The following is a 26782-nucleotide window of genomic DNA, read 5'->3' as shown; positions in this document are numbered from 1 at the left end:
GCTGCTAACACTGCCTCCATTTCCAACATAAAGAAAACAAACAACTACTTACTTTAAGAAAAATAAAACTTTATTTTCTTATGACTTCAAAACATTATTTCACTTAGTTGGAAACATTATTGTGATTTATGAAACTCTGTTATTACAAATTAAAAAGGGCAGCATTTTAAATCCTTTATCCCTTTCTAAAGATATGATTCAGCCTCATTTCTACACTTATCAATGTAAGACCCCAAAGAGTCTATTAAAGACATATTATTACTAGAGAAGGAAATCTTAAAATGATCCCAGTATTTCATTTTAGAAGTTTGAAAAAAACCAGTAAAATTCTGCTTAATGTGAATTATCAAAATGAAATCTGTATTTTACATTCAAATACAGAAAAGAAAGAAATTAAGTAATGCGCACTTTGCTAGAAAATTAAAATGCAGAGTAGTCACAACTTCTAAAGAAACACCCTGGGTTTTTTGGTCTACAAAACCCATGATGTAATTATATTTCAGAAAGGTATGAAAACATTAAATTACATTCACAAGGATGTAATTTAATTTAAAGACAATGCCTTGCTGCTTCAACTTCAGTTTTCCCAAGCAGAAAGACTCTGAAACACACTTTTCGACCTGCAGACAAACTTGTGTTTCACAAGTCTGTATTACTCAGCAAAAGCTTAAAATAAATCTTTATCTTTTTCTAGCATATGACCTTGAAAAGGGACAAAAACACTTGGGAAGGATAAGATTCAATATGACATGTGTTGGGATTTTTAATCTAATATTTACTTACAACAGCTTTCCCATAACATTCACACCACAAAGTTAACATACTAAAATACATCTACGCTGCAATTTACTCCTGATCTCTTACTTGCACAGCTCTAACGCTTCCCTTGTCTGACAGACTGAGGCATGGCCAGGATAATTTCCCCCCGTCCCCGACATGGCACAAAACCTCTTAAAACTCCTTTGCCACTTTACCTATTTGCAGCACAGACTGTATGAAACATTCAGCTTTGCTAACAGGGCTGAGGTTCAAAGGACACTGCATTATTAGGGATCTGAGATGCCTCTCAAGTCTCCCCACACTTTCTCAAATGCTGTCACTGTCTGCAGCAAGCGAGCACTAGCAGTGACAGCATGGATCCCAGACTCAGATTGTGCATTCAGCAGAGAATTAAAAATTTCCTTCCAATCTAGCAATTGCACACAATTTTTTTTCCGTACAAACTAAGTTTATTGTCACACTGGGCTTTTCAATCAGATTTCTATAACAACTTTCTTGTGCATCCAAGGGGATTCTGTTCCTAACTAGAACTGCCACAGGGTGATGTGAGGGGTCGCAAAGGTCACTTTCCAATATGAAATCTCAACTACGGGACAATTATCGCCAGACAAAGAAAAACCAACTACAGTGAAGTCCTAATCACATCCTGTCCCTGAGAGGGGCTTGCAAAGCAGCCCTCTCCTTCCCGACTCCCGCTGCCTCCCGGGGCTGTTAGAGGGGGAAAGGGCACCCGCTAGACGGAAAGCCCGCCGGGATCTGTTCCCGAGAGCCAAGTTCACCGGCTGGGCCCAGGCTCCCATCCTTCTACCCCCACCTCCCTCGCATCCTTCACTTTGCAACCCAACCCCGCCGCCTCCCTGCCCACACCCTCCCCTGCTCGCACCCCCAGCCCCGCACGACTCCGCCAACTCCCACCCCGCACCATCCCCTGCTGGCATCCCCAGACCCGACCCCACCACCTCCAGCTCCGCACCGTCCTCTGCTCACACCCTCAGCCCCGACACCTTCTATCTAAAGCCCCGCATCCTCCCCTGCTCTCATCCCCAGTCCCGCACTCCTCTAACCTCGCACCTCAAGCTCTGTACCCTCCTCTACCTCGCTCCCCCAGCCCCGCACCCCGCTCTAACCTCGCACTTCCCTCTACTTCGCACCCCAAGCCCCGCATGCACCCCTCTACCTCGTCCCCCCTTCCCATACCCCTTCCTCGCATCCCCAGCCCCGCACACTCCTCTCCTCGCATCCCCAGTCCCGCACCCTCCTCTCCTCGCATCCCCAGTCCCGCACCCTCCTCTCCTCATAACCCCAGCCCCGCACCCTCCTCTCCCCGCAGCCCCAGCCCCGCACCCTCCTCTCCCCGCAGCCCCAGCCCCGCACCCTCCTCTCCCCGCAGCCCCAGCCCCGCACCCTCCTCTCCCCGCAGCCCCAGCCCCGCACCCTCCTCTCCCCGCAGCCCCAGCCCCGCACCCTCCTCTCCCCGCAGCCCCAGCCCCGCACCCTCCTCTCCTCGCAGCCCCAGCCCCGCACCCTCCTCTCCTCGCAGCCCCAGCCCCGCACTCTCCTCTCCTCGCAGCCCCAGCCCCGCACTCTCCCCTCCTCTCCTCGCAGCCCCTGCCCCGCACCCTCCCCTGCTCGCACCCCTTGCCCCGCAGCCCCTGCCCGCTCCCCCGCCACCTCCCGCCCCCTGCCCGGCCCCCAGCCCCACGCTTCCGCCGCGGCCCCCGGTCCCACCTCCCGCCCCCGCCCGTGTTTACCCCGGCACCCCCCACTCTCCTCCCCCCCCCCAAACCCTCCTCCCCTCCTCCTCCTCCTCTCCCGCCCTTTCCGCGGCGGCCCCGCTTCCCCCCGCCGCCGGCCCGGCACTCACTCTCGAAGGCCTGAAGAAAGAGCTCGTGGTCGGCCTGGATCTGCTCCATCTTCGGTTTCTTCACGGGGGGCAGCGCCGCAGCCGCCGCCGCCGCCGAGGAGGCCGAGGACCCGCCCGAGTACCCGCTCCCGCCGCCTCCTCCTCCTCCTCCCGCGGCACCGCCGGATTTACCGCTCGGAGCCGCCGCGGCCGCTGAGCCCACGAACCCCCCGCCGCCTCCTCCTCCTCCTCCTCCACCTCCTCCTCCCGCGGCGCCGCCGGCGGAGCCCGAACTGGGCCCCGCGCCTCCACCGTGCTTCTGAGGAGCCATGGGCCTGTCCCCCGGGCGGGCCCCGGCAGCGACGGAGACAGGGGAGGGGGGGAGGACGGGCGGGGTGAGCGGGGGAGGGGAAGCGCCGCGCTCCAACTCCTCTAAGTCTCCTCCGCTCTGCTTCTCCCCCTCGGCGCTGCGAACCAGCCGAACCCGACGGCCGCGACGCTCCCGCCCCCCCCCCCGGTCTCTCATTGGCTCCGAAGATGGCGCCGCAGCGCCCGAGTGGCCGGCGCGCGCCCCGCCCCCGCGTGACGCACGGATGGTTCTGGAAGCGTTTGGTTGGTCCGCGCCGCCCCGCGGCCCCGCGCCGCGGCCCCCCCCGCCTTTGAACGGAATTCGCGGGAAAGGGACGCTCGCCCTCCGCCGCGGGGCATCATGGGTACGGCGGGCGGCCCCTCAGCTCTGCCCCCGCCCTCGGGGCTGAGCCGGCTCTCCGTGATGCCTCTAGGGCTGATGGAGCTGTGTGCTGCCCGTGGTCCTCGCACCCTGCCCCTCAGCGCCTTCCCCCGCTCTCAGTGCTGCCCTCAGGGCTGATCGTGCCCGCAGTGCTGCCTCTGCCCCTCAGTGCTGCCCCCTCAGTGCTGGTCCCAGGGCTGCCCCCGCTCTCAGTGCTGCCCCTCAGTGCTGCTCCTGCCCTCAGTGCTGCCTCTGCTCTCAGTGCTGTCCTTCAGTGCTGCCTCTGCTCTCAGTGCTGCCCCCTTAGAGATCATGGAGCTAAACCGTACCCATCCACCACTAACCCACCCCTGGGCGCCTTGACTGCCTGTCTTTTAAATCCCTCCGTGGATGGGCATCCCATCACTTCCCTAAACTACGAATCTCAGCTGCCCACAGGAGCTTGGGCTCCATTGTTCCAACCCCCAAATTAATCAAAATAGAAATTGGGTAGAAATCAGTATCAATTTTGTGATTAAAAAAATGGTTTTACTGGGCAGGACCTGAGGTCCTGCTGGTACCTTCTAGCTTTAACCTTAGTTAAGCGTGCGGTTTCCTCACAGGATGGCACAAGAAATCTCCCGTGGGTTCAGAGAAGCTTGAAGTCTGAGGTGAAGTCATAGAATCATAGAATGCCAGGTTAGAAGGGACCTCAAGGATCATCTGTTCCAACCTTTTTAGGTAATTTATAGTTTAAATGAGATGGCCCAGCACCTCGTCAAGCTGAGCCTTAGAAATGTCCAGTGTAGAGAAATCTACCGCTTCCCTGGGGAGATTATTCCAATGTTTAACTGTTCTCACAGTGAAGAATTTTCTTCAGGAATCCGTTGTTTCTCTCTGGTTTTATTCCCACTTTTCTTTGCTTAATGAGGACCCACGGAGTCCTCAGGGAAATAAAAGTTGTGCCTGCAGAGTCCTGACAGCTGCCCGCCTGCGGCCAAGCACGGCTTTGGGATCAGCCATCGGACCACCCCACGGCCGTGATAAAACATGATCAAGTCCAACTGTGCAGTGGGAAAAATTCAGCACTGGAATTATTTAATCAAACAAGCAAAACAAGCTTTCGTTGCAAGCTCAACGCACGAAAGGCTTCAACAGCCATCCCGTTCTGTTTGCTTTCTTTTGCGAAACTTCTCAAAAGTAATTGTACAGGGCAGGGTAAAAACAGTCCAGGTGTGAAATACAGCCTTGAGTTTTGATACCAGATACAAGTGATGCACTGTACCCACTCGCTTTATTTTCTAATTCTTACTGTTAAGCAAAAGGAACTTAATAATAACAGGAAAACTATCTCAAAGGGGGATTCTGTTGTGATATCTCAATTGTCTGTTATGAATCTTATTATGTTTCAACAAAATGTATGTATATGCATCCCAGACACATTCGGATAAAAAGGTCTTTATTGGTTACTATTTCTCCCTCCTCCAATTTGCTGTGGTTTTATTTGGTTTTTTTTTTTCCAATTTCTTAATATTTATTCTTAAATAACAGCTGAAATTTAATTTTCAGTTACCTCTCTCTTTTTACTCTTTCAGCTGCACCACTTACCTTTCACGTTTGTTTTGGAAAGATCTTTTCTTCACTGATTTTCTTTTCTAATTGCTCTTCTTTCTGCCCTTTCATTTTTATTGGACATAGATGTTTTCCATATAGTCTTTTTTGTAATTTCTTTCAACCTTAATTTGCATGCTTTTTTAGAAAGTCTTCGTTGTCACCATTTTACCTACATTCTATTTTCCATCCCTCCAAACAAAAAATGATATTTCTAAAATACCGTTACACATTTTATCATGATTTTCTCTGCTTAGTATTCCAGTTTCTTAATCCTCTATTCCCTACAAAATTTTTCTACAGCCACACATTTGTTGTTGCTGAATATATGTGTAATTACCCAGTGGCAGCAGCGATATTGGATATTTTGAACATTTCTGAGGACCTTACACATAGCTTCTTCACTTCTTATTACCAGGAGACTTCCTGATGCGCTGGATAATTGCCAGTCTTCTGAAACCAAAGACTAGACAGCAACAGTGCACCAAAGAAAGGACATCTTCGGCTGATCAGAGGCTGACCTTGAGGTTGGTGATACCCTCTGCCAAGTGACAATAGGCAGTGGATACTGTGAGAGGGGCTCCTCAATGTTGTACAGCTGCCATTTCGTCCTTGGAAGTTGTTTATTACCTAAAATCCATTCCTGTTTCTTCCGTACTGTTTATAAGCCTCTGCTGCTTCTCGTGGCTCATCCTTCTAAATTTCAAAACCAGGAGGAGGAGCCAGAGGGCAACTTTCCAAGCAGGAGTAAGAAAGATAATTAGGCAATTAATCTCTGGCATTGGAGTCGGATCTGCTTGTGATCAGAGTGTGAGCAGTGAAAGCAGAAGTAGTCGGCAGAGGTGGTTTTATGATGTGTCAGATTTTATGTCTTGAAATGGCCAATCCATTCTTATTTTCACATACCCTTGGTGGGATTTGCATTTGATAGCCAAAAGATCAGATTTGTTTCCAGCAGATTGAAAGCATATGCTACTTCTAAATCTCTTTTTCAAAAGCCTTTTTACAGCTTGTACTTACCCAGCATTCTTGTCTCTTGAAAGGCTAAACTGCAGTAATTTTTACCTCTTCAGATATATATGAAAAAGTGTGTGCATATTTGATACCACTTTTTTTCTACATTTCATAGTTCCATGCTTTTTCCTCATCACCTGTATAAGCCCTGTAGCCACACCACTTAACTTTCCAGCCTCCCGTCCTCCAAATTACTATATCTCAGCACAGGAATATTAACAAAGTAAATACTTTTTTTAAGGGAGAAATCAATGCCCACATACTTGTAGCTCAGTCTAACTGAAAGTTCTCTCTGTATAATTACATTGTTTTCTTTATACATGAGTCTATCTCTATAGATTGTTTCTGACTGACTAAATGTTCCTACATATCTAGCTTTTCTTCTGAGAACTTCATTTTTAACACGACTTTGGGACAAAAGAGTAGTGCTTACAAGCTGAATATACACTTTTTGTCCATCTTTATTAAAAATTGCTAACAGGTTCAGGCCATCATGAAAGCCAGCGTCAGTATTGATTCAGGAGCACTATTAGATCACATTGGTAAGGAGCTGAAGCTTGCTATGCAGGGTGTTGCTGGTAATAACAAACCCAAAGCGAGTGTTCTAGGTAGCTGCATTTATTCTAGCCTCGAGCTGATGAGAATGTTCAGTGGGATTCAAGGGCATCCAGCAAGGAAAAAACCTTATACACTCCATTTCTGTGGTTACATCCAAACTTTACTTCTTCCTGTTTTCGTGCTCCCATGTTCTCCTTCCCACTCTCTGTCCAGCCCACCAAACCCAGGTTTTCCATGAGAGAAGTGAGGATGCACAAATGCTGCAGAACAGAGACAAAATTACTTCCTGTGTAGGTGGGAAGGTTTGGGTCCCACAGGTCTATCACCATACTCCAAATACAGATCCATTTCAGTGGCATCCTCTTCTTTCACTCACACGAATAAACTTCACTAGATGCTGAGTCAATCTCACCTGCAGTCATTACTAATTCGTTTTTCATTCCATATTCTTTATTTTCAGCCTGATTTTATGTCAATCAGCAGTTAACAGGCCATAGAAATTACTAGATAAGCTACTCCTCCCTACCTACTTGGAAAGCAAAAGTCAACTCCCACTTCGTGTTTTCCCAGTCTCTTGTAAACAGAGGCTACGTAATATCGCAACTGGAAAGGGAGTAGCTACAGCTCTTTGGGTTAACAGCGTGGGAGCGTGCAGGCGGAGTACTGGGGATGTTTAGGATGGCAGGATCATATTGCTGTTGGGATGGTAGCTCTTAGTTTCAGTTTGCTTTTCTGCATGTTAATGTTTAGTGGTGCTCTGTTTTTATAAGCAGAGAGCTAAAAAAAGGAGAAAATAAACTTTACTGTAAGGGAATAATTGTGTTGAAGCATGGCAAAGGGAAGAGCGAAGATGTGACATGGCAATCCAAGTGTCCTGATGTATGGCTGTGAATGCAGCGTGTGTGCAAGATTGACAGAGCAGCCACTTGTGATTCTCATTCATGTGTTTGGCTGAGGACTGCTTTTGTACAGAGCTGTTAAAATGTATTCCAGGAGCACAGTGCTCAAGACACTTGGCCCTCAGGGAATCTTAACGCACCCATAATGCACAGCTTTCAGCAACAGGTTGCTTATGTGTCCTGCGTTATTGTAGAGCGTGAAAAGTGAATGCATGGTATATGTTTTGCACCACTGAATCACCTGTCTTCTGTATTCACGTGATGAAGAAGATGTGATAATTATCACCCAGTAGAAATGTGTGCTCAGGAGTTGTTTCTTGGAGTTCTCTTGGTGATGTTTTAATATATCTCCATGACTCTTCTAAAATGAATCTTATTTCCTGATTTTCAGTTAATGATTTATTTTTTGCTTGGTGGTTTTTAGCAGTAGTGTTTGTCCCTAGTGTTCAGATCATGGACTAAAAATGCCAGAATGGTTTCAAAAGTGTAATGAAAAGCCTAGGCGTGCTGTATTTATTTGCTCTAGAAAGGTAGGAGATCTCTTAACATGACTAATGATAGCCCAGGAATGCACGAACAGTACAAGGAGATCATACTCATTACAGAAAAAATACATCTCGTACAATGAACTAGAAAAAGGTTTATAATGTAAAAACAGTAAGTTCAGGGTAATATCCACTTAGTTTTAAAGACAAAGTCTAACACAAGACTTTATTCACAAAGTCTTTATTCACATAAGATTGGATCACAATCAAAGTGAAACGTCAGCTGAAAGAAAACAAGGCAGTCGTGTTCACCTGAATAAATTCCATGTGTCACTGAAGGCTCCATAGGTAGGAAAAGGACTCATGGAGCTTGTGCAGAAGAAGGACTGTCATTTCTCAGCTGAGTTCACACAGCCCTCAGAACAGACCTCCCCTGGCTCACTCCTTGGTCTGTGCCCTTTGTTTTGAATGTCTTCATCAAATTTGTAATTGTTCAAAAAATTGAAGGTGTTTGAGGGGAGCTCTGTAAAAGTTCTTGTCCCTCTTGTCCTCAGCGAAACTGTAGGTCTTTGTCATGAGCCCCCTTTTTAAACCTTCAGAAAACAAAATTGTAAGTTTTGGATGTTTTAATCCAGTGTTGTTTGCCTTTTTTACAGAAAATCTGTAGACCTCTTGTACATGATAAATTCACAAAAAACACCCACGCTACAATGTGTTTCATGTGTGATTTCAAACAAAATACACAGAAAAACCCACACCAAATTGCGATGTTTAAATGCTTAATATATGGAAATGGAGTAGGAATCGCGCTAGCTCATGCTGCAATTTCAGAGATCCAGCATGTGTAGTACTCACTGCAAAATTATCATCAAATAATTCTAAGTGAACTTTCGAGAACTGTGTTAAGTGAGTCCTGGAAACTGTGAAAGGGATGGCAACGGAAAAACTTTTAATGCAAATTGAATTATTTAACTCAGAAATTCAGAGATCAAATTGCTGGCAAGATGCGAGAATTAAGTCAGTTGCAGATGTAAATAGAAGTTTCTCACCAAAGGTCTGTTGACAGTGCGAGAATGAAAGCTTCAATCAATCCATCAAAAGGAAAAACATAGGAGGATCAAAGAATAAGTCAATAGATAGTAAAATGAAACCTCAAATTAATTAGTTAACAAATTAGTTTCAGCTTTAAGTAAGGGATAAGTTCTAACAGGGATCAGTTCTTTTGTGGCTAAACTGAGTACAGGTTAATAAGATGAGAATATTGAATTTTGTCATCAGCAATTACTTAAATGATAAGATCAGGGCAGAAACTCTTTTCCCAATGTTTTCCAGTTAGCACAGATCACACATGGGAGAGCTGATCTAAGTTTCATACCAAAGTTAACACGTTACCCATGGTTTTCTGTGCTAGAAGTTGCTACAGAAGACTTTTACAACAGTTTACCTTGTTTTTGGAATGCTGCCTGGGCCATATGATGCTGCACACTGTAATCTGAATTATCCATACTCCAGAAGTAGTTTTACTTGTTGTTGTCATGACTGTGGTCAAAGTGCTTTCACCACACTAAACACATCTCTAGTGAAGGAGGTGAGAAACACAGCAGGCGATGAATTGTGACCAGTCCTAATCCTACTTTTTGGAAGGAGAATTAAATCTCTATGTGACGTAATTTATGCCTGCCGCTTTAATTGATGCTGGTACTGACACCTTGGCATTTAAAAGATACAAGGCTTTGCTCTGAGGAAGGTCTGTCCTTGCCTGCCTCGTTACTTGGAATATAGCTGGGTCAGCCGAGGCCGTGCCATAATTGCACCTACTGCTTGAACCTAGACAGGTCAGTGAGGTAAATGAAGATTAGAATGACTATGCTCCACAGAGCGCTGGCATGAATCCATGTACAAATGTACGAAATGAAATCATATTAAATGAAATGTAATTAAGCAGTAGATTTCATGGTGTTGACAATTTGGGAGGATGTAGGAGATGACTGATATGGTTTTAAATTGTTGAAATGTAACTGGCATTCCACTGGATGACGAGCTGGCAGCTAGAAGATGATGACTGACTAGTTATAACCACCGTGCTGCATTTAGACGGAGTGTCAACTACTTACTAACCAGCCAACTGACAACATCAAATTAAAAGGCATACTTCTAGCCTAGTACAGGAGCCTTGTACTACCGTACAAGCTCCTGGAGACCCTGAATAAACAGATGGATCTCGTACCGAGGACCAGATATGAACTGGCAAAAAACCAGTTCCAGAGGCATCATTCCTCTTCACTGAAAAATCTCTACATGGAGATGTTCAGATCTTGGGGCAACTGAGAAGAAACTGAGTGCCTCAAAATGAGTAGGAGGAAAAATCTGATTCATAAAAATTGAGAGAAGAGCCAACGCAGAGAAGAAAGGAAAGGTCTTGCCGTTTCAAAGAGACTATATGTGATAGCAAATTGTTGGATAATAGTTCTGTTAGGCATCAAATGAAAATGTTTATGAGTCTCTTGAAGAAGAGATACGCGAGTGAATGAAATTCTAGGAAGCATTCTGATCTAATGCAGCAGGGTAAGGGCCAACAAGCTGCAGGAGTAAAGCAATTTATGGATAAAGGCAAGGATTTGTCTGTCAGAATGGAAAAGATAACATTTATGTGGGATGGGTACATGTGCCAGTAGTAATGTAGGTATGGAGCAGCTCACTTACCGCCTGCAGAGTCTGCAACTGAAATTTTTGGAGGTTCAGAGTGAAACTGCAGGGCTGAAACCGCTGTTTATGCAGACTGACTGCTGGTTTTGGCAGAGGCAAAACCAAATCGTTATGTCAATTGTTTTCATTACAAAACCAGGGAAGTTAATATAGCCCAAAGTTTGGGTTAGTCTATTTTTGAGTGTAAATTCCAAGCTGCTTTTATTAACAGATGTGTTTATATATTTTTAAACCAAAGCCCCATGTTCTCAGTAAATGCTTTGAGGGCTTTGTTAAAAATGTGTCCCTAAGGATGAACCGCTGGCTCAGCTGAAGTCAGTGGAAGTTTCCCAGTTGTTTTCATGAGGTCAGAACATCACTCGCATTGTTTAAAAAGCATCTTCATATCATATAAGTGCGCTGTAAAACACTGTACATCTGGTGGCATCTTCTAAAAGGTTACAATTGTTTATGCACTTCCATAGTAAAATAGCAGGAATAATTAAGACACATCTTAAAATCAATCTATAATTTAAATATCTGCCTTATGCACAGTAACCATTGCACATTTTAATATGGACAAGACTTAAAGCAAAACCAGTTATTCCTAATTCACAATATATCCATTCCTTGCGGACTATAATCTACAACTATTAAGCTGTGACAGCTTGCCAGAACTTCTCTGATGGAGTTTTTCTAAAGAGACTTCGTAAAAGCAGCAGCAGCAGCAAGAGGGGTGACCCTCTAGGGGCCAGCTGCTGCTGCAGTCTTCCAGTCTTCCCAATAAGATTTGTTGAAACTCTCCGTGTCGCAACGTCTTTATCCGTAATGGATCCCTCCCTTAATTTGCACTGATGCATTTGGAATGTCAGCTTCCAAAACAAGGCACATGGGAGGCATTTAAAGTAGATTTTTTGAAAGAAAAATGAACAAAGAGCATGTCAGGTTTCATTTTGATTTGCATGACAAATCCAGCATGCAGTGTTCTGGTGGGTCGGGCTGGCCTGCCTGCCACTCACTGCATTTGTCACTTTGGTTTGAACACTTTTGACAGTCCGTTAGGTTAATTGTTCTAAGGATTGTTTTGCTGGGGGAAGAAAAGGAAAAGTATTTTTATTTCTGTACATTTTCCACTTACAGGAAAGGGGGGATATGTGAGGGAACAGAAAATGTTTTCGATCGGTTTGTGATCTGTTTTATTTGTAAATAATCCTGTGAAGTCCTCAGAAAGTTCAGTATTTTAAATCTCATTGTTACTCACTTTGTGCATGCGTTTTCGAGTGGGAAATACGAGGCCCTAAACTCGAAACTTGGGGAGCCTATTGTTTTGGTGCACACCATTCTTTCTTCCTTTGAGTCCCATAGCAATGAGTCCTGCAGAGTGGTTTGTACCGTGCCTATATGCTTCTCTTGGATGATATTGTGGTGCTTTGACAAGTGCTAACAAGGGATTTAATGCCCGAAGAGGCATTGTTGGACACACATTGTGATCAGTATGTGGATAGTATGTGAATGACCCTCACATGTGTCAGGCTTGTTGGTACATGTGTACATGGCTGAGTTCTCCTGGAGGCACAATGGAAGGTGGAGGTTCCTGTTGCCCCATCAGGTTCCCACACTTCTCTACCACCTGCATTAAAACAGTCATGGATTGTTTGGTGCAGGGTTTGAGTTTCCAAGCCCCTAACTGGCTACTGGTGGCAGAACACTGTATGTTGATCCCAGACCAATATTTTCAGACTGTTCAGAATGTTCAGCCATAAAGAATCAGGCGACTCTGTTGTTTGTGTTTGTGTCTCTTTCACAGTTGCTGCTGTTTTTCAGCCCAAGGAGAGCACAGTGTTAAAGAATGAGGAGAGCAAGGAGACAGAAATAGAATTTCCCAGAGGTTTCCAGGTAATGACTGACTTCTACCTTCTAAGCTTTGAACTCCTATACTGCATGTGGTGTTCCCACTGACACGTTGTGATCTAAGCGCACCATGACACGTAAGCTGTAAATAGAGAATGCTGCTATAGTACAAAACTACAAAATCAGATGCAGAAATACCATAATAAGTGAAGTTAGACAATCAAATGTAGGAATTCCCACACATTCTTGCTTAGTGATTCGATGCTACTTTTCATGTCCAGTGTAGTCCTTCTTTAGTAGAGCCTGTGGACTTATACGAGGGTCAGTTTGAGATGGTGCATCTCAAAAAAAGCCAAATTAAACATAAGTAGTAACTGTTACTAATGATCATGAATCGTATTATTACACCATCGCTTTGAGAAGGATCACCTGTTGTGCCACTTCACGGAAAGCTGAACTCAGTGGGAGATGAACTCATGGAAATTGAGGTCCCAAGAGGGGGACACAATGGGGACGGCTCACGCTTGGATGGCTGTGCTGATCCTCAATCTGTCCCTCCAGCTATCCTTGCAGTGGGAAGGTCCTCTTTCCAGTGCAGGATGATTTGACTGCTCCAAAACAGCTCCTGGATTTTACCATTGTGAATACTGTGAGTGTGTAAAGTTGAGCTGGCAGCGGTAACGAGCCAAACCACAGCCAGTGGCAGTGAAGTGTGGGACATGGGAGCCTCCATGGTGGACAGCCGACAACAGGAGCTGCTGTCATCCTGTGAGGTGGGTCAGCGAGCCCTGTCCATGAGAGTACTGCGATTCAGAGCTGCCTTAGCCACGAGGCTCTCAACTCTGTAGTCACGGTGTTGTGACTGGATGGTGCCTCTCCATTTCCTGGTGGCTTTCCTGTTTGATTGCTTCTTGGAAAACAGTGTCACTGTTTCCGGTCAGAGCGAAAAGTTCCTAAACCCACTAAAAATTAGGTTTTTTTTTTAATTGGCACCCAATGGTTAGAAAAACCACCACTCATCCAAGTCACTAAAAGTGAAAAAAGCTACCGCTCTTTGTGACAGTTCTTGAGAGTGTTTTGCCTTATGTGCATTTTTCATCAGAATTCAGGTTCTTGCTCTGTACTTGGCAATACTTTTTAAGCTGTTCTACTAGAATATAAGGGAGACATTACCCACAGCATTATTTGGCTATTATCTGGGAAAAAAATGCTGTGCCAGAAGTCCGCTTGCCCTTAGCCTACTGCCTCTTCCCCTTCTGCTTGCTTTTGCAGCAAAACAGCTCCTGCCTTGTCCTCGAGGAGGGAGTCATGAGCAGGAGCAATCAGACAGATGAGGTCCTCACTGTACGTTTGCCATTGCAAAGAGAGCGAGACCCTTGTAATCTCTCTATTTTATACTGAGTAGGATGTGTATGGGATAGAATACTCTGTTGGTCACTTCAGGGTCACCTGCCCTATTCATAGAATCATAGAATGGTTTGAGTTTGGAGGGACCTTAAAGCCTATCCAGTTCCAACCTCCTGCCATGGGCAGGGACACCTCCCACTGGCTCAGGCTGCCCAAGGCCCATCCAACCTGGCCTGGAACACCTCCAGGGATGGGACAGCCACAGCTTCCCTGGGCAACTTGGGCCAGGGCCTCACCAGCCTCATAGTGAAGAAATTGCTCCCTATGTCCAGTCTAAATCTGCCCCTCTGCAGTTTATACCCATCACCCCTCATCCCATCACCACAAGCTTTTGTAAACTGCCCCTCCTCAGCTTTCTTTTAGCCCCTTCAGGTGTGCTGGAAGGTCACTATAAGGTCTCCTCGGAGCCTTCTCTTCTCCAGACTGAACAACCCCAACTCTCTCAGCCTGTCCTTGTATGGGAGATGCTCCAGCCCTCGGATCATCTTTGTAGCCTCCTCTGGATCTGTTCCTACCCCTCCATCTCCTCCTTATGTTGGGAATCCCAGAACTGGACACAATACTCCAGCTGAGGTCTCCCAAGAGAGGAACAGAGGTTCAGAATCCCCTCCCTCCCTGCTGGCTGCGCTGCTTTGGATGCAGCCCAGGACACAGTTGGTTTCCGGGCTGTGAGCGCCCATTGCCGGCTCGTGTGGAGCTTCTCATCAACCAACACCCCAAGTCCTCCTCCTCGGGGCTGCTCTCCATCATCCCCTACGATCCCCCCCGCTTCGTTCGTTTCCCTCCCGCCCAGCAGGGGGCGCCGTAAGTGGCTCTGCGGCCGGAAGTGGCGGCGCTCTGGGCGCGCGCGGAGCCGCCTCAGCTGCCGGCGCCATGGCGGAGCGCACGGAGCAGCGCCTGGAGGACCGCGTGCCGGAGCTGCAGCAGCTCGAGCGGGTCGGGCTCTTCACGCACAAGGAGATCAAGTGAGCAGAGACTGAATGCCAGGGCACTCCCTGCCTCCCCCTCCCTCTCCCCCTTCCCCCCCTCATTCGCTGCTTTTCCCTCTCCCCTTCCCCATCCTCCCCATTCGCTGCTTTTTCCTCTCCCCTTCTCCTTCCTCCCCATTCGCTGCTTTTCCCCTTCCTTCCTTGGCTTACTGAGCTCCCCTTCCTGCAGGGCTGTCCTGAGGAAAGCCTCAGCTCTGGAATATAAAATACAGCGGAGAGCGTTGCGCAAGGAGGACTTCATCACTTATATCCAGGTGGGCTTCCTGGTCAGCAGAGCCTGCTGTCTCGCCATGTAGCTCCAACCCAGAAGCGAGGTGGCCTGTAGTTGCCCCTGTAGGAGGGGGGCTGCGTCCTGAGGCTTCTCCTCAGGCATTCACAGGTGTGTGGTTTATTGGCACAAACTCTTCACTAAGGTGCGCCAGAGCATGCAGCACAGCCAGGAGTTGGTGCCTGCTTTTGGGATGAGAGAATCATCTTTCCTGTGAGCTTTCTATGGTTTATTGTCAGGGGATGCAGAGACCCCAGTTCCCTGATGTGCAAATTGTCGTTAAGTGGAATTAGTTGTTTTGTGGCTTTAAGAGTTTGGCTGGTGCATTGGGAGTCTACAAATATGTGGGGTGCTAACAGCTCATCTGAAAGATCATATACAATACAAATACTTGAGCTTACTTTCAGTCGGACTTGGGAATGTAGAGATTTGGCCATAAAATCATTGCTTATGTTTTTGTGATATAATTTAATTCTCCACCTGATTAGCTGTGAAAACTTGATCTGTATTTTTTCACTCACTATGTCCCCTCATTTCCTTTTGAGTGTTTTTATTTTTTTTCTTCCCATTCTAGTATGAAATTAATCTGCTGGAACTGATCAAGAAAAGAAGAGCAGTAAGTCCGTCAGTTATTTAGAGTGCATAATACTTTATGCCAAATTTTCTTGTGTGATAACATTAATACCATTTTTTTTCTGCAGCGTATTGGTTATTCATTTAAGAAGGATGAAATTGAGCACTCTATTCTGCAGAGAGTCCACAGCCTCTTCAACCGTGCTACAGGAAAATGGAAGGTAAGCTTGTTTTTTTCATTTGTACTGATAGGTTGAAAAGTACCCTTTTGATGTGACGTAAAAATTAGTCCACGTATCACTGCCAACAAATATTTCCGATGATACAGAAGAATGTAATAAAAAAACTAAGTGAATGTTTGGTCTTGCAGAAGCAGATCATTCCCGTTAGACTTTTTTTGTACACAATATTATGTCCTTTCTGCATCATTGGTCCTCAGCTGTCCAGAGCCACGTATTGCCATGTGAGTCTGGTCTGGCTGTTTTTGCAAGGGCCAGGAATAGAATGGAAAGAGCTTTCAGGTGCTTTAGGAAAAGATTGTCTTGATACATCTGATGGTCAAACCTAAACAAGGTGCCTCAGGAACCACTACAGTGAGCCCTCCGTTGTGTAGTATAGTACAGGTTTGACTGGAGAGGCTGCAAGGGTCTGTTTTGAGATGGGAGGGTTGTTTTTCCATTGTTTTACAGGAATTTGAAGATCTGAGGGGAAAAAAAAAAGATTGCAAATTCCTTCTTTCTGCATGCCAAGTTGTTGTACCAAGCGTGTATTGTTTCTTGGTCAATGTGCAAGTGATTTTGTGCTTGTGTTATCATAAGATTGATTCTCTCCCCCTTACATTTCCAACAGGACGATGTCCAGCTTTGGCTTTCACATGTTGCATTTTGCAAGCAGTGGGTGAGTTTTCAAAATGCTGATCTTACCTGATTTGAGATACTGGATCGGTGTTTAATTGGGCACTTGGAACTTGAATTAAAAGATGGGGATACAGACTTTACTGCCACATGCTGTAATACTGGAATAATTTTGATGATATTATTGGAGCTGCCTAGATTTTTCAGTGATTTTTGTAAGTGTAGAATTTGACTTGGGATGAATTAGTATGAAATTTGATGCTTGCAAGTGGCAAGTACCTGGTCATAGAGATGGAAATGCCCAAAGGAAGATGCAGTCTTTGCCTCAAAAGTGGTCAGTGTGACTACGGGTTTGTGACTTGGGCTAAATTTGTGTAGCTGTGTAGTTCAGAAAGGTTTAACTATTCTAATCTGGTAACATTTGAAAGCTGGTCAGTATTGAACAAATAAGAGCAACTGTCTGCTGAAGATAAAGTAGTGGAGAAGTGTCTTTTCCAGTACAATTACATTACAACTTGTAACCTTCCGTAGGGAAACTTCGGTGCTGTTGGTTCGGTTTGGTACAGGCATGGGTAAAACAAAACTTCTTCTTTTACAGAATTCAAAGCATCAGCTTAGTAAGGTGTTCTCTTCCATGTTGGCCATTCATCCCAATAAACCAGGTAAATAAATCAACAGCAAGTGCTGCATAAATGACTAAGATTTTTAGGTTTTTTTGGAGTCCCCATAGTCTGAGTGACCACTTCCCAGTTAGACTGGGGGCTGCAATGTTTCAGAGGTAACTGTTGAATACTCATGATTGCTTTTTCGCTTTAGAAGACGTCATTGTACATTTATCGATTCTGTAGCTGTACCCCAGATTAAACTTCCTGGATCTGCTTAGCTTTTAGTCCTTTAATTTGATTTTACATGGGAGCTCATGGATTACATGGAGATGGATACACTGAATAAAAACAACCTGTGCATCCAGGAGAGTAGCTTCAAAGTGGCTTCTTGTGATCTGTCACTCGCTTTGCCTTAAAATGAATTTATTTGTATCATCCATTGCAGAACTGTGGATTATGGCAGCAAAATGGGAAATGGAGACACAACTCTCATCAGAAAGTGCTCGGCGCTTGTTCCTTCGTGCTTTGCGCTTCCATCCAGAGTGCCCGAAACTTTACCAAGAAGTGAGTTTTCAGATTTCTTCTATGCTCAGTTGTTTGATCAGTCGGAGCAAATCAGATCAGTCTGAGAAAACTGGAAAAAAAACATGTTTTGCCCTAAGTGGGGAAATGCTATCAAAAAGATATTAATTAAAAATAAAACCCTACTTTGTGCTAGTAGCATTTTTCAGTTATTTAGCAAATCCTGTATTGATGTATGCGCAGTGAGGATTTTATGCTGTTTGTAGAAAAATGTATCAGAATTCCTTTCTAAAGCCCTGTACGTCCTGCTAGGACGTAGTTCTCTGGATTAGGTCTGGCATCCCTGGCCTTTGCGAGGGAACATGTTTTCCTTTGAGGGCAAGTTAAGGTTTAAAGAATGACTGGAGAGTGGTCATTTTTCACCAGTTTCCCATGTGGGAGATTTCTGAGTAAATACATAGGGCAGATAGCTGTATGCACAAACCTTTAAAAAACAAGGCTCTCAGACATAGGTGGGATGTTGGCCAAGTCCTCACTTGTAGCTCATCAGGTAGCACTTGCCTTACTGTTTTTGCAAAATTAGATGTTTTATGATTTACCCCTACCCCACAATAAATTAATTTTGTTCTTTCTTGCAGTATTTCAGGATGGAGCTGATGCATGCTGAAAAACAGAGGAAGGAAAAGAAAGCATTCGAACAAGCAAAGATGGACTTGGTAGGTCAGCTAAAGTTACTTGAGAGGTACTGTCTGCTTGCATATCACACATTCGAATGCATAGTTTAAAGGGATCTGTATTAATGGTTAGTTTGAGAACAGCTCAGAGAAGCTTTTTGTTCGTGTCACGTGCCTGTGTTGGCTGATGCTCAACTCCAATGCTTCATACATTGATTTTTCTTTACATTTGTGAAGTCTTTTGCTACATCCCCCAGTTTGAAAGTTAGTAGTAATTTCTGGAAAGATTTAGTTAAATGTCCTGTCTCTTATTTCTTTATTGATGTCCTGTGCAAATTAGATAAAGATAGATTTAGTGAAGAAAAGCACCAATATCTTCTGATGTTTTTTCTGTGTTTGCAAAATTGGCAGCTGAGAAAGGAACTTATTTTTTTCAGTGATGTTTTGCTTGATATTGCAGGGGGAGTTCAGTTATTCTGAAGAGATTCTCAATGGGGAAATGGCTCGCATAATCTACAGGGATGCTGCTCAGAAAATTAAAGGTGATTTTACATTTCTTTTACTTACTTCATAGGAAAACTGTCACCTTTAGCTTACTGTCCATTAGGCAATACAGACAGATCAGAGGGGGGGAAAAAGACATTAAAGGAAATTGCAGAAAGACTTGGCTCAATTTAAATTTCTGGAGAAATACTGGAAGTGCAGAGCCTTCTGTGTTTCATGGCAGAGTCAAATGAAGGAGTAGAGTTGGTGCTGATTACATTTCTGAGTGGAACCAAGCTGGAAGGATCTGTGAGCCTGTCAGGATATTGCTTTGGAGTTTAGAATGTCCTGCCTTTTGTGGCCTTTTTTTTGTAACCGGGTAACATGAAGTCATGAAGAATATAGTCACAGTCAACATCCCAACATGGCTTATCGTATGAGTGGAGCACTGAGGTTTATAGAAAAGAAAATGCTATCTATCTAGGCACTTAGGTTACTTCTGTCTTGACAAAAGCTTGCAAAGATGGAGAAATGTAAAGTGTGCAATGGATGTAATACTCCCCTTGGTCTTTTTTTTCTCCTCTTGAAATACAGGTGTTCCGTTCCATCTGTCTGTGCTTTCTATCGCAAAGCTCTTTGATTTTACCCAAGATTTGCAAAAAGAAATTCTTGAAAGGTGAGGCATGGCTTTGTGGTGTTCTTTTTTTGATTTTGTTTTGTCTTTTAAGAAAGACTTTTTCTAATTTATAGTGGGTTCACAGGTTAACAGCTACAGGCTGTTCCTCTAGGGAGACAGAATGTTAAGGCCTATGGGAATTACTTTTAAGAAAAACAAAACATGAAGCAGGCATGCTCTCTGGGTACAAGTATCCTTTTCTAGCTTCAGAAAAGGCTTTGAGAAGCTGCTAAGGAAATATCAGACAAAACACAGTTGTCGTTGAGGAATTACTACACTTAGTTTCTGTAAATTTACTGCAGGAACTGTGGATTTTCATAGTGTATGTTGTGGTTCTTTTCCATCTTTAGTTTCTCCAGTTGTTCCTCTTGAAAGAAAGGTCTCTCAAGCTTCCTATGTAGTTCATCCTATTACTGGAGAATATCCGTATTAAATAAAACACCAAAATAGGCTAATATTTTGTCTTTCACTTGTGGAAAGGTAAAATGTATTTCCTCTGGCATTTGGTTATTTGAAAATTCAGTGCACTTCTGTATCAACAACCCTTCTAAAGTTTGAAGAATGGTGATTGAGGGATAGTACAGACACACTGTGTTTAGTTTGCAGGCCCAGTACGCTGATGATCCTCTTACCTGGGACTACATGGCCCGTCGTGAGCTGGAGCTGGGGTCCCTGCAGTCCACAGGACACACCACAAAGCAGATGAAAGTATCTGAAATGACCCAAAGAGAGGAACGATGCTCTGCGGTCTTTGAAGAGGCTGTGAGAGCAGTCCCAACAGGTGAAAAGTCCTGCCTGTATTTAAACATCATTTTTTCCTGTTGCTTTAGCATTCTGTATACTGTGAAGGTTTAGAAGTAAGTGTCGGTGGGCTGTGCCATACCTATGAGAAGTTTTAGATGCTCCCTTTGGGGGGTTTTATTTTATGGGTTATTTGGCTTATTTTCCAGTGCATTTATACCCTTGAAGGAGCTGCTTAACTGAAAGTGCTTCCTGTTGCTTGGTTGCTTTTATTAATGTGATTTAGCCAATGAGGAGAATGGAAGCCCACAGATAAAGAGAGACTTGGGAGTTGTAAAGAGAAAATATCCTAAATAAGGGAAACCTGTAGAACTCGAGTTTCTTGCTGGTTAGCTGTAAGCAATGTTTTTGAGTTGCCAGTGGCAACATTTAGAAACAAAGTTAGTGTTAACACTTGGTGATTGGTTCCTAAAAGACTAATATTTGTGCTTAATCCGGTGATTATCTGTAAGTGTGATATTATGCCTTTGATTCTAGAGGACATGTGGAAATGCTACATCACTTTTTGCTTAGAGAGATACAACAGGAAAACCAACAGTGAAGAATTAAAGCAAAAGGTAAAAGCTTATCAGGAAATCATACAAACAAATCATCCCTATTTTTAATGACTTCTATAATCAATCAGAAAAATATATTTCAACATTTTATCAGAAATACTTGCCTACAGCCATTACTGAAAATCATTTAGTCCCCATTGGAGGGGGTCGATTGTACTGTCAGGCTCACGTGGGGCCTGCCTGAACACAAATAACTCAGGCAAAATCCATCCTTCTAAGTGAAGTGCAGTGATCTCTGTGGATGGAATTTAAGAGTGCAAACGTCTTAATGTTTGCTGTGCTTGTTCAAAGCAAAGGATGAACTAAAATCTCTCTTGTAAATATGTCTGAGTAAAGTTTGATGCTGGCATGTGAGCACCTTAATCGTGCATCTGTGCTTGGGTATGACTCAGTGAATTAAGTAATCATCCTGTGCAGTTTGGTTGCCTTTAAATACAGTAAAAACCACCGTTGCTATGCTGTTCTTCAGTCCTTTAAGCAAGAAATGTAATTCAGATGCTCAGATTTTCTCTTAATGTTGAATTGTATACAGGTGCCTAAAGCATTGGATACGTAACTCTTACTAAATCTCAGTGACACTGTACACTAATCCAGTGGGCTTGTTCTTGTGATGCTTGTATCTGGTATATGCAGGAATAACTTATTTTCTTCTCTTTGTCTTTTCCGTTGGTTCTAGAGACTGGAGAGGACACTGAGTGTATTCAACAAAGCCTATGAGTCCAATTTGCTCCTTGAAGCTTTCTATAAACAATGGGTAAGAATTGACACAAAAATAGATTCTGAGGCTCGTGCATTGCTTGTGTGCCTGTCTTTACCATTTTGAGTAGATAGAAAGGTCGGCAATATTTTCATCAGGTCCTTGCTTTTTAACAAATCTCTTGTGGTGATCAGTTTTATCTGCTGGGTTTTAGCTTCAGCTCTTACTGGAGTGCAGCCTCTTTGAAAAGGCTGTGGAGGTGGCGGAAGCCGTGACGAAGCGCTTCACCCAGTCCGTGGAAACGTGGCAGATGAGGCTGCAGGTGCTGATCCAGCTGAAGAGAGATGATGTCACCCAATGTTTTGAAGAAGCCGTTAAACACGTGAAATCTAAGGTCTGTGCTGGTTTTATGGATTTGCATGTAGTAGTCTTGGGCAGGAAACTTATCCTTATTTGAGGGTTTTTATTTTCCTTTACAAGGCATTCAAAGTCTCTAACCATTTCTAAGGTAAAATATAAGAACTTGACATTTCATATTGCATTCAGGTGCATTAGGAAATTACAAATTCATCTCATATTCTCAGTTTTGAATGCTCACAGGTTATGTTTTGCATGTTCTAGGAGTCAGCTGGTATTCATTGTGTCTTGCAAAATGTGTTTCCTTTCCATCACTCTTATTTGTGTGTGTGGTATTTCAAGACCTGAATTAGCTGTGTGCTCTCTTAACTGTTCCTGGGCAAACCCAGTGCACAAGGAGTGGAAACGAGGTGGTTGTTTCTTTCCTCGTTGCTGTTCTCAGAGGTTACCTTTGTACTGCAGTGTTCGGTGACACAGAGAACTTGTCTCTCATCCCCAACAACATTGTCTTGACACTGTCCAGCTAAGTAGTATTTGTCCTGAAAGTGAGGAAGGAAACAAGAAGGGATTTCAGTGTAAATTCCAAAGTTTTCTTTGTAAGAGCTATATCTGAAAGACACTTTTTACAGCAGCTGTAATACAGAACTTGGTAAATCAGGGTCACTGTCTTTCAATCATTTAATATATCTGCGTACCTTGTAGGGCACTTTACCATTATGGATCCTCTGGGTGGAGTGGAGTGAAGGCACAAACAGTAAGGAAGACACAGACGCTCTCTACCAGGTACTTGGCTAATAGAAATCTACTTTTTATAACAGCATGTAAATAAACTGGAACAGTGTCTGTGGATGGAACATGTAACAAATGCTTTATATTGTAGTTCCTTTAGGTTGTTTTGATATGAAAGAATTTCAAGTATAGCTGTGTGTTACCAAAAGGGTGTTGTGTACAGACTCATAAGCACAAATGTCCCCATGCTTCTGAGACATTTAGATCTGCGCAACCAGTGATGGGCTCTTATTTTGTGGTCTAGAATTTTTGCTGTGCTTTCAGATATGTGAACGTGGAAAAGGGAATTCTCTAATCTGTGTGAAAATATCAGCCTTATTACAGAAAACTCAAGAACAAAACTAGGAATTCAATCTTACTGTAAATTTATTTCATAGTATCATAGAATGATTTGGGTTGGAAGGGGCCTTTGACACCTATCCAGTCCAACCCTCCCGCAGTAAGCAGGGACATGTTCCACTGGATCAAGTCGGATTCTGCTCCCTTGTTGCCTCTTCACTGAAGCTCATGCGGTTGGTTTGCTATCTTTTTTTTTTTTCTCCTTTTAAACTTGCAGAGATCCTTACGTGCCACAACTCCTGCAGAATCAGTGACTATGAAAGAAAAGTATCTTGACTGGACTTACAGAAATGGTGGTTATAAGAAAGTTAAAAGAGTCTTTACCAGGTGACAAATGACACATTCAAACCTGTTTGTTCTGGGGCATATGTTAAACGGCTTCGAGCTTAAAGCTACTTATGTTTTTTACTTCAGCCTGTGTGAAAATCGTCCACTTTCAGTTGACTTCTTCAGGAAGATGATCCAAATAGAAAGGGAACAAGTAAGTTGTATATCAAATTAGTGCCTTTATTTGTAAAATACCTTCCTACTTTAGATTTAAATAGGAAACAGGGCTTACGAGTAGTGTTGTTAGTTTGTGGTCAGTTCATATTTGTCTTCTGAAGTTGATTCATAGCATGTAGTACAAAACCGGTTAAGTTCCATGGTAACTAATCTTTGGCTGTGTGCACGTGCGCGTGTAATTACCGTGACACTTTTTCTTTGTAAGAATCTAATCAAGCCGCAGATTCACTTATGTACAAAATATATGGCCTTTTAATACCTTCCTTTGTTAGGAATCCTGCAAAATGCTTCATTTGAGAGAATACTATGAACGTGCCTTGAGAGAGTTTGGTTCAACAGGTTCTGGTAAGGAGATTTTATTTATTTATTCATTCAGTGTTGCCTCTTTTATTTCCATCCATTTCAAAAGGTTGCTGTTTGTTCCCCGTCTGATTGCTGTCATTACTTCTGTGTTGTTGAGTGCATGACACTTAGCAGTGACCCTTCACTTCCAGTCCGCGGTTGTTGTCCACCAACAATCCTGGCTCCTGCAGAATCCCTAACAAATCAGATTTTGACACTGGTTGCTGTAAGAAATGCAGATCACCTTTAATTTGGAGCCTGGAGCTATGTTTGTACAATCAACACTTCTGCAATCTTCCTTTTAAGAAAGTAGACAGCTCATTTATTGCTGCGTTATTTCTTAAGGCATCACCATTGAGCTGGGAACAGAACCCAGGATTTTGGTCCTCAAGGGGCAGGGGTTCTAGTTGCACAAAGTAAACCTTGTTGCATTAACATAGACACAGAAAGAGAGTTTCTAGGTTAGGTTTGGTCCGTTTGTTAAGTAATATCCTATCAAAACCTAAGGAGAGCTTCTGTTTTTCTTTTAAAGATCTCTGGCTGGAATATATCAAAGAGGAGCTAAGTCATCCCCAGGGCAAACCAGAAAACTGTGGGAGCATTCACTGGCGAGCCATGAAGATGTTGCAGGGAGACTTGGTGGAAGACTTCATTTCCAAATACACTTTATTGCAAACTGGACATTTATGAGAAGCTATAAATAGTTACAAAACACCAATGTGGATATTTTTTTTTAACTTCTTTGTACAAAAGTAAAAGTGTGTCTCGACCATATTTATGTGTATCTTCTTTACGTCCTTGCAAATGTGCAAAAAAACCATCTTTCCTATTGCAGTTCTAGTTCTGTCAGGGGCAAGTTCAAGTCACAGTCGGAGGAGAAAGCAAAGGCATCTCTGAGGCTGTTCAGTGAGACTTCTGAGAGCAAACCTTCTTCCTGCTTAAACATTGAGATGGAATAGTCAGAATGCATCGGCTTTTACACTCTGAAAAGCTAATATGACAACACATAAATGCAAAAAAAACCCTTAGAGAGTACACCTGTGGGGGATCTTCATATCTTACTGAGTTGAATAACGAAAAGTGAAACGCTGGAGAAACCATCTGTATAATGTTGGTACTTATTTACTGTTTCCCAGCCTTGAAGTCATCTCTAATACTTTTTTCAAAACCAAACCCAACCTCTTCAAACACCTTTTCTTGGTGCATCTTAAGCTGTGATCCTGAGTGACTATGAAATGTAGGGGTGAGCTGAGATCTGTTACAGATGTCCCTGATGTGACAGTAGAAAGTTCTGATCTATGTTTCAGCTTCCTGACCACAGTGCCTGAAAAATGGGTGACAGTCCTCGGCTGTTTTGCAGAGCCACATTTTCCCATGTCAGTCCCATGGAATCTGCATAACTGCTGTCCTCAGAGCAATCGAGGATGCCTAGGAAAGTACAGCAAGACACAGCAATAGCTCCTTTGTTTGATTTCCCAGTGACTGACTGGTGACATAATGACAGTACAGAGAAATATTTTCCTCACACAAGTAGAAACTGCAGCTCCTCTCTGCAACACATTCCAGTAACTTGACTAGCTAGAAGGAAGGTTTGGATTGCTACTTCTGTGATAGCTGAAGTACGCCCTACTTTGTCTTTCCCAAGCTTTTAGTGAGGCCATCTTCCATCTCCTGCTATTTCTTGGCTGGCTGGTGTCTGGCATTGTGCCTTCCTGACAGTAATCTCTCCTGTCCTGTCCTGTCTGCCCTTTATTATGTTATTCCCTGCCCTGAATCACTTGTCTGTCTTCTTCAGTTGACAATCAAAAAGCTTTTAAGTGCAAAGTACAGGGTTTGGGTGTTTTTCTTCTGGTGGTGGTTGTTTTTTTTATTAAGTTCAGCAAAGCTGAGAGCTCCACCATTTCAGAAAGTGAGCCTTTTTTTTCTTTTAACATGTTCTGGTTCCTTATGGAACGCTGCTGCTGGCTTCACTGCCTGCAACACCTGCGAGTGATACACATTTCCTAAGAGGAGTACTGCCTGTTCACGAAACGCGTGCTGGATCCGTACAGACGCTTCCTATCTCTTTTCACTCTCCCCGCATGCTTCTAGCACGAGGCCTGAAGGATATCATAGAATCACCAGGTTGGAAAGGACCCACTGGATCATTGAGTCCAACCATATTGTCATCTTTTGACAAGATTCAGGAGCCCAGAGCCTGGGGGAGCTCTGATATTGTATTTATGTATCATTATAGAGCGGTTTGGGTTGGAGGGACCTCCAAGCCCATCCAGTGCTCCCCTTGCCATGGGCAGGGACGCCTCCCGGGTGCTCCAAGCCCCATCCAAGCTGGCTTTGAACACTCCCAGGGATGGGGCATCTCACAGGACATTTCCTCCTAACATCTCATCTCAATCTCCCGTTTCAACTGAAAACTCTTCACCTCTGGGCAACCTGTGTCCGTACCTCCCCACCCTCATCATCATGAATATTTCATCTAAATCTTCCCCTTTCCAATCGAAAGCCATTCCCGCTCATCCCATCACTTCACACCTTTGTAAACACTACCTCCCCCCCTCCGGCTTTCCTGGAGCCCCTTTGGGTGCTGGAGATGGCGGAGGGGGGGGCGCGCGGGCTCCAGGCGTGAGGGGCGGGGCGGGGCGGGGCGGGGCGCGCGGGCTCGGAGCGCGCGGGGCGGGGCGGGGCGGGGCTGCGCTGCTCTTAGGGCGCTCGCGGCACGCGGTCGGTTGGGCTGCGTGAGCGCGAGCGGCTGTGCGCCTTGGGCTGGGGAGTGCTTGAGGGGTGAGCGGTGGGGACAGGTCATCCTGGGGGCGAAAGCCTCTCCTTTTGGGCAACAAACCCTCTCCTTCTTTGGGGAACAAAGCCTTCCTCTTTGGGGTGAAGTCCTCTCCTTCTGTGGGGAACAAACTC

At 44.3% G+C, this 26782-nt stretch overlaps 3 protein-coding genes across 5 annotated transcripts in view; 2 read left to right on the top strand and 1 right to left on the bottom strand.

Moving 5' to 3' along the window:
- Nucleotides 1–2969, bottom strand: part of SUZ12 (SUZ12 polycomb repressive complex 2 subunit) — a 34011-nt gene extending 31042 nt beyond the window's left edge. For both annotated transcript variants that reach the window (XR_008452807.1, XM_054083151.1), the window contains exon 1: nt 2645–2969. Coding sequence is in view for 1 of the 2 variants with exons in the window: in XM_054083151.1 (XP_053939126.1) it covers nt 2645–2954 (310 nt within the window). In the remaining variant the exon portion in view is untranslated. The remainder of the gene's footprint in view (nt 1–2644) is intronic.
- An 11721-nt stretch (nt 2970–14690) lies between these two features.
- Nucleotides 14691–25789, top strand: UTP6 (UTP6 small subunit processome component). The gene is made up of 19 exons (XM_009564009.2): nt 14691–14807; nt 15001–15085; nt 15674–15715; nt 15801–15893; nt 16522–16569; nt 17125–17188; nt 17577–17695; nt 18292–18369; nt 18788–18869; nt 19405–19486; nt 20086–20267; nt 20765–20844; nt 21521–21598; nt 21756–21935; nt 22601–22681; nt 23244–23353; nt 23441–23507; nt 23803–23875; nt 24405–25789. Exons 1-19 carry the CDS (start codon nt 14716–14718, stop codon nt 24560–24562), a joined length of 1794 nt encoding a protein of 597 aa, XP_009562304.2. The 5' UTR covers nt 14691–14715; the 3' UTR covers nt 24563–25789.
- Nucleotides 25790–26582: 793 nt separating this feature from the next.
- Nucleotides 26583–26782, top strand: part of COPRS (coordinator of PRMT5 and differentiation stimulator) — a 172308-nt gene continuing 172108 nt past the window's right edge. For both annotated transcript variants that reach the window (XM_054083158.1, XM_054083157.1), the window contains exon 1: nt 26583–26653. The gene's annotated coding sequence lies outside the window, so the exon portion shown is untranslated. The remainder of the gene's footprint in view (nt 26654–26782) is intronic.

Source organism: Cuculus canorus, chromosome 18, assembly GCF_017976375.1.
Source record: "Cuculus canorus isolate bCucCan1 chromosome 18, bCucCan1.pri, whole genome shotgun sequence".
In the NCBI taxonomy this organism is placed as follows: domain Eukaryota; kingdom Metazoa; phylum Chordata; class Aves; order Cuculiformes; family Cuculidae; genus Cuculus; species Cuculus canorus.
Note: the sequence above shows the minus strand (reverse complement) of the source record. Positions and strands in the feature narration are given on the sequence as shown.